We start from the raw sequence: 15,051 nt of genomic DNA on the forward strand, positions 1-15,051 counted from the left end.
GTCAATTCCTATGGGGCTTTCTGGGCTGCGGACTAATGTGCAACATGTCCTCTCCAATCCTCCTAAATAAAGCCCCGCTTATTGGCATGGTGGCCTTCTGAAAGAGGGAAGAGGGGGTGCTGGCCGGATTCAAGCAGGACATGGCCAGTGCCAACGTTCACTCACCCAAGTAATCTCTGTTGGGCTCAATCTCTAGCCACACCAACCTGGCAGACTGAGCCCCTACCACCCACCCTCCTATACAATGCAGACCTCAAGAGACGTGGAGGCAACCACAACAGTGGGAGTTACCCCTCATCTGCAATGGAGCTCTCATACAGTTGATGTTCATTGTTACATAAATTCAGCCATTTAATAAGTAATTTCATATTTAGGTAACACACATTCAGTATCAAGAAACCATAAAATATTTTATTTGTTAAATGTCATATTCTATTAGTTACAACAAAAAATGACATACATACACAACAAATAAAAATCCCACTGCATTCTGGGACAATATAAAATAAACACAAAGGAAAGCTTGAACACTTGAAACCATCTAATCACCCTCTTTCTAGTACCTTTCCTAAGTCAGCCCTTTCCCACTCAGACAAACACACAGCTAAAACCTGGGCACAAACAGAAATGTGCATAGTGAACAGACAGTGAAATAGATACAATTAGACCATATCAGGATGAATCTGGAGCTGTATATACAAGGGCACAATAAGAGGTTTAAAGCATATTGTCCACCCTCCGTCTGCCTGTTCAACTCCATTGAAGCCATGCAGTTTTAGGCACACATGATGGAACATTAGGAGGCTGTGCAGCTGGGGGTAAACATCAGGCATCCTACAGCTGAAGGAAGATATTTATAGTGTAAACCACTGAGCTCTCCATTCAGGCATTTAGAACATATTTCCTTATTAGTCAATGCACACCAGTATACTTTGAGACATCTTACACATCTCCCTTTCAATGGATAGAAATGTTTACAGATTCAGTTGGGTCACCTCTTCAGTGTACATTTCAATGAAGAAAGTCTTTGCCAGTGTTCATGGTTCTCCATGTTACAAAGAGTACAGTTTCTGCTATGATGTCCATGTGGATGCTAGTGTGTTCGTCAGATTGCTTTTCAAGGGTTGAAAATAATAAAATGTTACTGTGTAAATAAAATGGTCCACGGTCACACAGCAAAGCTAAACTACAAGGAAGAGATGGCACCCTCTGATGGGCAAAAAAGGATATTGAAAGAAAATTGCTCTAATGACATGCTTTAAAGAACAGAACACTTCACATCACTGTTGGGAAGCCTTTGTACAAAACAAACACTTATTTACACATGTCTCTGTCAAACAAATGACTTTCCAAATATTGCCTTGGTCAAATTTTGCCCAGAAATCAAGCAAAATAAAATAATCTAGAATCAAGACGACGGAATGTGACATTTGGATCAATTTTTTGAAAAGAGAAAGAAATCCACCAAGTTGAAAACAAAATTACATCCGCTTCATAGAAGTCAAAATTAATTTAAAATTAATGTTAATTTGCATGGATCCATTTTTTCAAAGACGAGCAGAATAGCTGTACTGGGAGGAGTTGCGCACACAATACAGAGAGTTAAGATCGCATTAGGGCAGAAAACTTTAAAAAAACACCTACACACATGCCTATGTTACAGAGCTCATCTTGACTTGACAAGGGCTGCAGAAAACACTTACTGGTGAAAGAAAGAACCCTGTATGTATGGATAAGGTACATCAGCTTTGATGTTTAATTACGAGACAAGGTTAAAAAGCACTTGAAGCCCAGACTGTCAACCAAGAAAGTTCAGTGTGAATAATCAATTCGGTCAAAATCCACTACTGTGAGCAAGAGTCATGACTATATTTCTACTAAGAAACTACTCAATACACATTCAGAAGGTAGCAATCTCTTACACATGCCAGAGAAGGATGTTCCATTGATACATCCTTCAATGTGTCTACACAGCAGCAAAACTGGTTCTTGTTCTGAAAGATTTACTGGGGGGCAAGCAACTCCAATCTACCGAGAGTAGCAGACGAAATACAGTAGTTTGCATTGATAAGATTTGCACAGAAAGGGACTTCCTAACAAGTTTTAAATCAATGGTGATACAGGAATAAAGGTACTAAATGCGTCCACTTCAAGGCATTCGTTCAGACTGTTTTCAAGAATGGGGTGTTCATTACAGCACTGTGTGATGCCTGCCTGACTGTGCTCCTCCACACAAACACATCAATAGCACCTCATTGAATCAGAAAGGCAGAGATTTTAAGGTTCTCTTTCTGTTATGAAGCAGGTGCACTGTGCTTATTTCTCAAAATTCACCAAAGCTCACGATGTCCAGACCAAAGCCCAATCGGAGTATTTAGACATTGCAAACATCAACCATGAGGTTAGTTGCATATGATAAAATGTTACTATTTTACTTTTCACAACGACAGCCTAAAGAATGTCTCTCGCAAATATATTGTTCCTCGCCCCATTCTAACTCATATTTAATCCAATTTACATTTAAATATAAATGGAGATTAATAAAAGTGATCAAATATTTACATATTTTGCAGTCATCATCAAGGTGCTCACTTAGTGAGTAGCATTCTCATTGCATTTGGGGTTGCCGGTGACTAGAATGACTGCATGCAAGTGTCTACACAAGTGCTTGTGTACATTAAAGTTATATACACTGCTCTCCAGTCCCCATACGGCGATGGCCACTGTTTAGACCGGCTGTGGAGGCCATGTTGGCGGGGAATCACCTCTCGGTGTTCTCTCCTGTGGTGAAGCACAGGTCATCAGAGTTCAACTGGGCCCCTGGGAGGAAAGAACAGAAGCATTTAAAACACTGAGCTAAGCATTCATTTCCTTCCACGGTACTGGCAAGCTGATTTGAGGCTAAAATGTGTTAAGTGTGCAGAAATGAGACCCCACACTAATGCATGTGTGTTTTAGTGTTTGTGTGAAGGGGTTACACATATATATATGTGTGTGTGGCAGGTAACAAAATTGACCTGCACAGGGCAGTGCCTGGGCATCATAGCGACAGTCTCCAGCCTCCAGGGCCACCACCTCGTCTTCGTTCTCCGTGTCACAGTCGATCTCACTGTCACTGCTCATACCTGGCAGCAGCACCACCGTCTGCTTATGGACAAGATGACCTGACAGACAGAAAGAGCGGGGGGCACAAAGGATAAGGGAAATCAGAGTGACAGAGTGGGAGAGAAAGCGAGAGGCAAACAGAAAAGGGAGAGAAAGGGCACATAGGTAAACAAAAGAGGGGGCCGGAGGGACAAAGGAAAACAGCTAGAAAGATAGAAAGAGGGAGAAAAGGTACATGTAACAGAGTGGGGGAACCACCAAGACCAATATAGCGGCATCTCAGAGGTAAGGGAAACACCATCACCGCCAAGAGCACACCTCATCCTGCACAGGGCCGAATAGACACCACCTCTCTGTCTCACTCTCTACAGACATCAACTCATCCCCAAGATCATTAGGGGTAAAACTGCAGAATAAACATCCTTTAAAATTCCCTTCACCAAGAAGCTTTTAACTCTACCTCCAGTATGGTATTAGATTACAGTATATTTTATCCACAGATGAAAAGTGGAGCTCAATACTTACTGCCATCACAATAGCATTCCTCCATAGAGGAGGGTCGAGGTAGAGGTGAAGGAAGAGGAGGGTTAGAGCAGTAGGGCTCACTTTCGTCAGAGCGTGAAGAGGGTCCCTCTGCCAGGGAGAGCAGTGACTGGCGGACCTCAGCCGTCTCCTCCAAGTCACAGTCCAGAGAGCTGTCCGTCAGCAGGCCGGACCTAAGGGAAGTTGAGGTTGATTTGCCATTTGTTTAAACCAGTGATATTTATTTCAATACATAAAATACGTAATGGAATACGTAATGGAATTCCAATCCAAGCACTTTGGATCGCCACTAATGCATAAGGGCTAGGGTTAGATTTAGGAACAGGGTGTTATAGTCTTACCCCATGGGCTGGGTCCTGGGTCGTGCTATGGTGGAGGTGGAGATGCCGTTAAGGCCCCCCAGAGCGTACAGGTCAGCCCCGTAGAGCTGCTCCTGGTCGTGTTTGGAAATGCAGGGCTTGCTGTCGGAGCAGGACGATGAGCTGCCTAGAGAAGGAGGGGAGCTGTGCACGCTATGTGGCTTCAGAGCTCCTACATTATGACACAGCACAGGGAAACACTGGTCAGTCAGAAGTCATTCGCTTTTGGTGCATTGCATGAATGTTTTACAAATTAGTGTGACACGTGACAACCATACATTTGGGTACTTAGGTGGAGCCATGGCGGTGTGTCATCACTGGTGCAGGTCGAAACACTGCTAACCCAACCACTACCTGGGTTTTCTACTGACCTTCTGATCCTTTGGGGGTGTCCCTGGGGAAGAGGCTTTGATCACTAGACAACTCTTCACCGCTCTGGCCTCTCGACTCCTCCTCCACTCTGTCTGTAGCTCTCCTCAGGCCCAGCCCGCTGCCCTCCTGCTTGGGAGACAAGGCCTTCTTCCCTCCTGCCACACAAACCACAGCATCACAGCTGGATGAACATCTGACAGAGCAGTCGATAGCTCCCCAGTTGCCTGTTTAGAGTGAACCGTAGAAAGTGCTGTGCAATGCTATCCAATTCCACAGATTGTAGAGTGTATTGTGTACAGTGAAGGTGTGTAGCACCAACAGGGTTGGGTAAGTTACTTTCTAAATGTAATCCGTTACAGTTACCTGTCCAGAATTGTAAACTTAACTGTGGACACTAAAAGGCCACTAAAATGTGCAGTTTTGCCCCACAACATAATGCCACAAGCTTTGAGGGAGCGTGCAATTTGCATGCTGGCTGCAGGAATGTCCACCTGAGATGTTACCAGAGAAGTTAATGTTCATTTCTCTACCAAAACCACCTCCAACATCGTTTTAGAGAAATTGGCTGGACGTCCAACAGGCCTCACAACCGATGTCAATGTTGTGGGATTATGGTATGGGCAGGCATAAGCTACGGACAACGAACACTATTGCATTTTATCGATGACAAGTTGAATGCACAGAGATACTGTGACGAGATCTTGAGGCCCATTGCTTGCCATTCATCCCCCATCATCACCTCATGTTTCAGCATGATAATGCACAGCCCCATGTCGCAAGCATCTGTACACAATTCCTGGAAGCTGAAAATGTCCCAGTTCTTCCATGGCCTGCATACTTACCAGACATGTCACCCATTGAGCATGTTTGGGATGCTCTGGACCGACGTGTACGACAGTGTGTTCCAGTTCCCGCCAATATCCAGCAACTTCTCACAGCCATTGAAGAGGAGTGGACAACATTCCACAGGCCACAATCAACAGCCTGATCAACTCTATACAAAAGGAGGTGTCATGCTGCATGAGGCAAATGGAGGTCACACCAGATACTGACTGGTTTTATGATCCACACCCCTACCTTTTTTTTTAAGGTATCTGTGACCAACAGATGAATATCTGTATTCCCAGTCATGTGAAAACCATAGATTAGGGCCTAATGAATTTATTTAAATGGACCGATATTCATATATGAACTGTAACTCAATAAAATCTTTGAAATTGTTGCATATTGCCTTTATATTTTTGTTCAGTATAGTTAAATAAGAGAGCAGCAGTGTGATTCACATCAATGCTCCATGTAGTTATCAATAATAAGTGATATACGTATTGCCCGTAGGCCAGACCACTGCTGTCATCCTTAACTCCAAGCGTTTATTCAAATTGGATAATCTTCGGATGCCGACAGCAGTCGCACCATTGGAAGACATAGGCTTTTGTAGGCTACAGTCCAAGCTATTCCTGCTCTTTTCCCGCGATCCATCAACACATTTGGTGTGTCATCATAGTTGTCTCTGACTTGTGGTCAGACTTGCTCAGGCGGAACAAACTTGCCCTTTTTTTCAATGCTAATTTGAATGCCACTGAGAAAACAGCAAAGGTGTCAAAGATATTTAACATGTAATCTGTTACTCCCCAACCCTGAGCACCACTCACCAGAGCGACAGTGTCTGGAGGCCCCAGGTCCTTTCCCCATCAGATCCAGCTCTGTGGAATTTCTGCTGGACCCCAGGTCTGAGTCTGCGTGGTAAGAGGGCCCCTGTTCCCCTGTGGCTCCGCCAGAGGGTCCTGCCCTGGCCTCCCCCCGCGCCTCCAGCTGAAACTTGACATCCGTCATCTTACTGCGCACCTCAGCCATCTGGGCCTTGAGCCGGATCAGGACCCCTGAGTCTGGGGCTCCCCTCCTCACTGCCTGAGGCCGGCGCTCACCCCGCTCCTTTCTGGAGTGGACTTGGACTGAAGAGAGGTATAGAGGAGAGGGACAAGCGCAATGAAGAGATGAAGTGGCTATTAGCACTTGTCCTAATGTTTGTGACTGTGCCCTAGCTTGGCTACCCAGTACAGAGTAGAACAAAAGATGTTGTATTGTCACATACACTGGATACGCCGGTGTATGAGAGAGACCACATACCTTGGCTGTGCAACAGGGAAGCAGGAGGTCTGGGCTGAAGGCCCCATAGTGACTCCACGTTGTTGTGTTCCTTCAGGTCCAGTAGCTGGATGAGGATGACTGGGTCAATCTCCAGCAGACTGTTGTTGCTGCCAGCGGAGGAGAGACCTCCACCACGTCTCAGACACCTGGCCCCATGGTTAGAGCCTCCTGGGAGAGACAGGGGAGAGTCAGAGGTACGTTCAGAGATACAATGGTGAGGAGACAGTTGCAAAGGGGAATTGGAGACCAAAGGTGAACTATACTGGAAGCTTCTATCTATCGAGTGCAGTAGAAGTACCAAGGGGAGTCAACTGACGCTTTGAATGAGTTTGGAATAGGGCATAGTGAATACTAGTTGCAAAAGGAAATCTTTATTTACTAGGTTTATCACACAGAGGAGCGCTATGGCTGCTCAACAGCTCACGCTTCATTATGAGTTACAGTAGACCCACTTCAGACAAGATAACTCCTCCACAAAGATTAAATTAAACTCTAGCCATGTCACAGGGGCAGCAGGTAGCCTAGTGGTTGGAGCGTTGGACTAGTAACCGAAAGGTTGCAAGATCGAATCCCCAAGCTGACAAGGTAAAAATCTGTCGTTCTGCCCCTGAACAAGGCAGTTAACCCACTGTTCCTAGGCCGTCATTGAAAATAAGAATTTGTTCTTAACTGACTTGCCTAGTTAAATAAAGGTTAAATAAAAACTGCACTATTGAGTCAGCCAGTGCACAGCTATGAGAGAGCAGCAGAAAAATCATTAAGGTCTGCATACAATGAGCATTTGAGAAGGCGAGAGATAAGAAATTGGAAATGGCAGCGGGGACAATAATCCACTTTGCAGCCAATGTTTAATGAATAAATGTAAATAAACCAATATGGGGCATGTAATAATGGATATTTTACTTTCAGAGGAGAGAGTCAGATAGTAAGTAAGAGACAGCCAACATGTCAGAGTTGCTAAAGTTGAAATCAGTTATCAAAGTACTGAAGAGTAGGCTTCTTAACAGGACACACTTCATGCATGCAAATCTAAGCATTGTTATGCAGCCCTTTACACTCCCCTTTGGTTGCGTTTTAATCCACTGCAGCTACCACCTTTCCACACAACACACTTAAAACGTTCCACATCAGCACCCATGACAAGTCATCACACTGACAATGAGTCATCGTCTTTAAGCCCCATTACACTAAAACACACACTAAAGAGAGATCTGATGAGTGAGATAGAGATATAACTAGATAGAAAAGAGGAGAGAAAGATGGCATACAGAAAGAGAAGTAGGGAGAGAGAAGGGAATAGAAAGAAAAGGGAGGGAGGGGGAAAAGGAGGGAGTAGAGAGAGAGAGACAAAGTGGAGGAGGAGGTTACCTGCTGCCCCTGCCACATCGTCAGGCAGTTCTCCCTCCTCCATCTCCAGGTTCCCACTGAACTCCACATCATTCTCCCCAGACCTGAGAACCAGAGACCATCAATGTCTGGACTGGGAACAACGTTGCTACAATGTCAGGGTCAAAATAACACTAAACTTTTAGCTGACAACTACCACTAAAACTGACGGATGCCTAAACCATGGCAACACATGAAAAATGTCTACCTGTCATTTCAATTGATTGAGCTGATCAATTGGTTTCATTTGCCGATTTATTGTTACAATAAATGACCATTTGGGGACATTTGGTTCCCTACGTGGGCCTCTAAGGATATAGAAACTGTGCACGTTCAAGTCAACCCCACTTAAGGAACATTCAGTTCCTTGGCCAATACTAAGGCCGGGAGATAACATTATGAACCAACTAATAAATCAGCTTACGCAAGACCTTGGCTTGACCAGCAACTCAAATTAGAAAGTGTGTCCAGGACTCCCTAAACCACACAGAGAAGTGTTCCCTCATCAATAAGCTTCTTAGGGTGATTAGACACAAAGTGCTCTGTGTTAGAACAGACCAGCTATATACAGTGCATTCGGAAAGTATTCAGACTCCTTCCTTTTTTCCACATTTTGTTACATTACAGCCTTTTTCTAAAATTAAATAAAAAATGTTTCCTCAATTTACACACAATACCCCATAATGACAAAGCTTAAATCTCGTTTTAGAAATGTTAGCATATGTAATAAAATCAAGCCTTTATGGTAGAGTGGCCAGATGGAAGCAACTCCTCAGTAAAAAGGTACATGGCAGCCCGCTTGGAGTTCACCAAAAGGCACCTAAAGGACTGACCATGAGAAACAAGATTCTTTGGTCTGATGAAACCAAGGTTGAACGCTTGGCTTGAATCCCAAGCGTCATATCTGGAGGAAACCTGGCACCATCCCTACAGTGAAGCATGGTGGTGGCAGCATCATGCTCCGGGGATGTTTTTCAACGGCAGGGACTGGGAGACTAGTCAGGATCGAGGGAAAGATGAACGGAGCAAAGTACAGAGAGATCCTTGATGAAAACATGCTCTAGAGCACTCAGGACCTCAGACTGGGGCCAAGGTTCACCTTCCAACAGGACAAGGACCCTAAGCACACAGCCAAGACAACAAAGGAGTGGCTTCGGGACAAGTCTCAATGTCCTTGAGCGGCCCAGCCAGAGCCCGGACTTGAACCCACTCGAACATCTCTGGAGAGACCTGAAAATAGCTGTGCAGCGATGCGCCACAACCAACCTGACAGAGCTTGAGAGGATCTGCAGAGAAGAAATGGGAGAAACTCCCCAAATACAGGTGTGCGAAGCTTGTAGCGTCATACCCAAAAATACTTGAGGCTGTAATCGCTGCCAAAGGTGCTTCAACAAAAACGATTTAATTCATTTTAGAATAAGGCTGTAACGTAACAAAATGTGGAAAAAGTCAAAGGGTGTGAATACTTTCTGAACGCACTCTCTACTGATGAACTGGGTGGACAGTGCACTGCAATGTTCTCTCTGGAATGGTACAGCTTCATGACAAGTCATTCTGTTCTTTTAGCAGGGGCCAAATGGTCCCATGAGATGTGCGTGCCCATTTGAGAGTATTCAAGTAAGGTGTCCGTGTGTCTGCATGTACTTAATGCATGCTGGTATACATTGGTCTGCTTAAGAAAGCCCTGTACACATTCCTTTAGGTATGCCCTGGGGGAGAAGAGGGGATAACAGGGGAAACACAGCAGCTATTGTATCAGACTCCAGTACAACATGAGTCAGATCTCCAACAGAGCGTCTCACTCGCCGCCGCACCACTCAGCGCATTTATAGACAGGGGAACCAGAGCACCTGTCCAACCAGAGAAAAAATTATAATAAGCCCTGCCGGACCTACAGCATTGAGTGAGTGAGAGAAGTGCCTTGTGGGCAGAGAGTGGGGATGTCAATTGACTGTAGTTTCCCCCTACAGGCATGGGTATTTGGACAATGTGTCTATTTCTGTGTGTGTGTGAGAGGGTTCTCTATGTTGTGTGTATATATTTGTGCATCCATGTCTGTATGAAGACGTAGGAAGCCCTTCTGTGAGTGTTTATGTATACGGTCCATATGTGATAATGTGTAGGTACACTCAGTGTCCCGCTTGTTACACACCCCATTCATGAAAATGGGTCGCTCCTACAGACAGTGAGTCACGTGGCCGTGGCTTGTTATATAAAGCAGACAGGCAGAGGCATTCAGTTACTGTTCTATTGAACGGTAGACCTAAGTGACTTTGAGCACGGTATGATCGTCGGTGCCAGGCGTGCTGGTTCCAGTATCTCAGAAATGGACAGCCTCCTGGGCTTTTCACACATGACAATGTCTAGTGTTTACCGACAATGGTGCAAAAAAAAAAAAAAAAAACATCCGCTGACTGGCAGTCCTGTGGGCGAAAACAGCTTGTTGATGACAGGTTGAAGGAAAATGGCAAGAATCGTGCAAGCTAACAGGTGGGTCACAAACATGCAAATAACGGTGCAGTACAACAGTGATGTACCGAATGGTATCTCGAAACACACAACTCTTCGGTCCTTGTCAAGGATGGGCTAATGCAGCAGACGACACACCGGGTTCCACTCCTATCAGCTAAAACGAAAAAGAAGCGGCTACAGTGGGCACGCGATCACCAACATTGGTCAATTGAGGAGTGGAACAACATTGCCTGGACCAACGAATCTTGGTTCCTGTTGCGTCATGCTGATGGCTGAGAATTTGGTGTAAGCAGCGGGAGTCCATGGCACCATCCTGCCTGGTTTCAACGGTACAGACTGGTAGCGGCGGTGTAATGGTGAGGGGAATGTTTCTGGTACACGTTAGGTCCCTTAATACCAATTGAGTACCGTTCCCATGCTCCGAAGAATTCAGGCTGTTCTGGAGGCAAAGAAGTCTGACCCAGTACTAGTTGGATATACCTAATACACTCCGTGGCCAGTGTATGTATGCATGTACAGTTGAAGTCGGAAGTTTACATACACTTAGGTTGGAGTCATTAAAACTAGTTTTTTCAACCACTCCACAAATTTCTTGTTAAACTAAAGTTTTGGCAAGTCGGTAAGGACATCTACTTTGTGCATGACACGTCATTTCTCCAACAATCGTTTCATTTCACTTATAATTCACTGTATCACTCCAGTGGGTCAAAAGTTTACATACATTAAATTGACTGTGCTTTTAAACAGCGTGGAAAATTCCAGAAAATTATGTCATAGCTTCTGATAGGCTAATTGACATAATTTGAGTCAATTGGAGGTGTACCTGTGGATGTATTTCAAGGCCTACCTTCAAACTCAGTGCCTCTTTGCTTGACATCATGGGGAAATCAAAAGAAATCAACCAAGACCTCAGAAAAAGATTGTAGACCTCCACAAGTCTGGTTCATCCTTGGGAGCAATTTCCAAACGCCTGAAGGTACCACGTTCATCTGTACAAACAATAGTACGCAAGTATAAACACCATGGGACCACGTAGCTGTCATATCGCTCAGGAAGGAGACATCTTCTGTCTCCTAGAGATGAACGTACTTTGAGCGAAAAGTGCAATCCCAGAACAGCAGCAACAAATCTATCCCAGAATAACAGCAAAGGACCTTGTGAAGATGCTGGAGGAAACAGGTACAAAAAGTATCTATATCCACAGTAAAACGAGTCCTATATCAACATAACCTGAAAGGCCGCTCAGCAAGGAAGAAGCCACTGCTCCAAAACCGCCATAAAAAAGCCAGACTACGGTTTGGGGGGGGCAAAGATCGTACGTTTTGGAGAACTGTCCTCTGTTCTGATGAAACAAAAATAGAACTGTTTGGCCAAATTGACCATCATTATGTTTGGAGGAAAAGGGGGAGGCTTGTAAGCCAAAGAACACCATCCCAACCTTGAAGCACGGGGGTGGCAGCATCATGTTGTGGGGTGCTTTTCTGCAGGAGGGTCTGGTGCACAAAATATATGGCATCATGAGGAAGGACAATTACGTGAATATATTGAAGCAACATCTCAAGACAGTCAGGAAGTTGAAGCTTGGTCGTGAATGGGTCTTCCAAATGGACAATGACCCCAAGCATACTTCCAAAGTTGTGCAAAATGGCTTAAGGACAACAAAGTCAAGGTATTGGAGTGGCCATCACAAAGCCCTGACCTCAATCCTATAGAAAATTTGTGGGGAGAACTGAAAAAGCATGTGCGAGCAAGGAGGCCTACAAACCTGACTCAGTTACACAAGCTCTGTCAGGAGGAATGGGACAAAATTTCACAAACTTATTGTGGGAAGCTTGTGGAAGGCTACCCGAAACATTTGAAGTTAAACAATTTAAAGGCAATGCTACCATATACTAATTGAGTGTATGTAAACTTCTGACCCATTGGGAATGTGATGAAAGAAATAGAAGCGGAAATAAATCACTCTACTATTATTCTGACATTCTTAAAATAAAGTGATGATCCTAATTGAACTAAGACAGGGAATTTTTTACTAGGATTAAATGTCAGGAATTGTGAAGAACTTCAACTGTATGTATGTATGTACACTGCTCAAAAAAATAAAGGGAACACTAAAATAATACATCCTAGATCTGAATGAATGAAATATTCTTATTAAATACTTTTTTCTTTACATAGTTGAATGTGCTGACAACAAAATCACACACAAATTATCAATGGAAATCAAATTTATCAACCCATGGAGGTCTGGATTTGGAGTCACACTACAGGCTGATCCAACTTTGATGTAATGTCCTTAAAACAAGTCAAAATGAGGCTCAGTAGTGTGTGTGGCCTCCACGTGCCTGTATGACCTCCCTACAACGCCTGGGCATGCTCCTGATGAGGTGGCGGATGGTCTCCTGAGGGATCTCCTCCCAGACCTGGACTAAAGCATCCGCCAACTCCTGGACAGTCTGTGGTGCAGCGTGGCGTTGGTGGATGGAGCGAGACATGATGTTCCAGATGTGCTCAATTGGATTCAGGTCTGGGGAACGGGCGGGCCAGTCCATAGCATCAATGCCTTCCTCTTGCAGGAACTGCTGACACTCCAGCCACATGAGGTCTAGCATTGTCTTGCATTAGGAGGAACCCAGGGCCAACCGCACCAGCATATGGTCTCACAAGGGGTCTGAGGATCTCATCTCGGTACCTAATGGCAGTCAGGCTACCTCTGGCGAGCACATGGAGGGCTGTGCGGCCCCCCAAAGAAATGCCACCCCACACCATGACTGACCCACCGCCAAACCGGTCATGCTGGAGGATGTTGCAGGCAGCAGAACGTTCTCCACGGCGTCTCCAGACTCTGTCATGTGCTCAGTGTGAACCTGCTTTCATCTGTGAAGAGCACAGGGCGCCAGTGGCGAATTTGCCAATCTTGGTGTTCTCTGGCAAATGCCAAACGTCCTGCACGGTGTTGGGCTGTAAGCACAACCCCCACCTGTGGACGTCGGACCATCATACCACCTTCATGGAGTCTGTTTCTGACCGTTTGAGCAGACACATGCACATTTGTGGCCTGCTGGAGGTCATTTTGCAGGGCTCTGGCAGTGCTCCTCCTGCTCCTCCTTGCACAAAGGCGGAGGTAGCGGTCCTGCTGCTGGGTTGTTGCCCTCCTACGGCCTCCTCCACGTCTCCTGATGTACTGGCCTGTCTCCTGGTAGCGCCTCCATGCTCTGGACACTACGCTGACAGACACAGCAAACCTTCTTGCCACAGCTCGCATTGATGTGCCATCCTGGATGAGCTGCACTACCTGAGCCACTTGTGTGGGTTGTAGACTCAGTCTCATGCTACCACTAGAGTGAAAGCACCGCCAGCATTCAAAAGTGACCAAAACATCAGCCAGGAAGCATAGGAACTGAGAAGTGGTCTGTGGTCACCACCTGCAGAACCACTCCTTTATTGGGGGTGTCTTGCTAATTGCCTATAATTTCCATCTGTTGTCTATTCAATTTGCACAACAGCATGTGAAATTTATTGTCAATCAGTGTTGCTTCCTAAGTGGACAGTTTGATTTCACAGAAGTGTGATTGACTTGGAGTTACATTGCGTTGTTTAAGTGTTCCCTTTATTTTCTGGAGCTATGTATGTATGTATGTATGTATGTATGTATGTATGTATGTATGTATGTATGTATGTATGTATGTATGTATGTATGTATGTATGTATGTATGTATGTATGTATGTATGTATGTATGTATGTATGTATGTATGTATGTATGTATGTATGTATGTATGTATGTATGTATGTATGTATGTATGTATGTATGTATGTATGTATGTATGTATGTATGTATGTATGTATGTATGTATGTATGTATGTATGTATGTATGTATGTATGTATGTATGTATGTATGTATGTATGTATGTATGTATGTATGTATGTATGTATGTATGTATGTATGTATGTATGTATGTATGTATGTATGTATGTATGTATGTATGTATGTATGTATGTATGTATGTATGTATGTATGTATGTATGTATGTATGTATGTATGTATGTATGTATGTATGTATGTATGTATGTATGTATGTATGTATGTATGTATGTATGTATGTATGTATGTATGTATGTATGTATGTATGTATGTATGTATGTATGTATGTATGTATGTATGTATGTATGTATGTATGTATGTATGTATGTATGTATGTATGTATGTATGTATGTATGTATGTATGTATGTATGTATGTATGTATGTATGTATGTATGTATGTATGTATGTATGTATGTATGTATGTATGTATGTATGTATGTATGTATGTATGTATGTATGTATGTATGTATGTATGTATGTATGTATGTATGTATGTATGTATGTATGTATGTATGTATGTATGTATGTATGTATGTATGTATGTATGTATGTATGTATGTATGTATGTATGTATGTATGTATGTATGTATGTATGTATGTATGTATGTATGTATGTATGTATGTATGTATGTATGTATGTATGTATGTATGTATGTATGTATGTATGTATGTATGTATGTATGTATGTATGTATGTATGTATGTATGTATGTATGTATGTATGTATGTATGTATGTATGTATGTATGTATGTATGTATGTATGTATGTATGTATGTATGTATGTATGTATGTATGTATGTA

At 43.8% G+C, this 15,051-nt stretch overlaps 1 protein-coding gene across 1 annotated transcript in view; it reads right to left on the reverse strand.

The window, feature by feature from the left end:
* Positions 1-391: 391 nt before the first annotated feature.
* LOC120057023 (E3 ubiquitin-protein ligase TRIM37-like) overlaps positions 392-15,051 on the reverse strand; it is a 35,414-nt gene continuing 20,754 nt past the window's right edge. Inside the window, exons 18-25 of the mRNA XM_039005380.1 lie at positions 7,896-7,978; positions 6,507-6,695; positions 6,032-6,331; positions 4,379-4,534; positions 3,990-4,179; positions 3,631-3,821; positions 3,018-3,164; positions 392-2,820 (exon numbers count right to left, since the gene is read on the reverse strand). Of these exons, the coding sequence (XP_038861308.1) occupies positions 2,762-2,820; positions 3,018-3,164; positions 3,631-3,821; positions 3,990-4,179; positions 4,379-4,534; positions 6,032-6,331; positions 6,507-6,695; positions 7,896-7,978 (1,315 nt within the window). The 3' untranslated portion in view covers positions 392-2,761. The remainder of the gene's footprint in view (positions 2,821-3,017; positions 3,165-3,630; positions 3,822-3,989; positions 4,180-4,378; positions 4,535-6,031; positions 6,332-6,506; positions 6,696-7,895; positions 7,979-15,051) is intronic.

The sequence above is a fragment of the Salvelinus namaycush genome, chromosome 12 (genome assembly GCF_016432855.1).
Source record: "Salvelinus namaycush isolate Seneca chromosome 12, SaNama_1.0, whole genome shotgun sequence".
NCBI classification, from domain to species: Eukaryota; Metazoa; Chordata; class Actinopteri; order Salmoniformes; family Salmonidae; genus Salvelinus; species Salvelinus namaycush.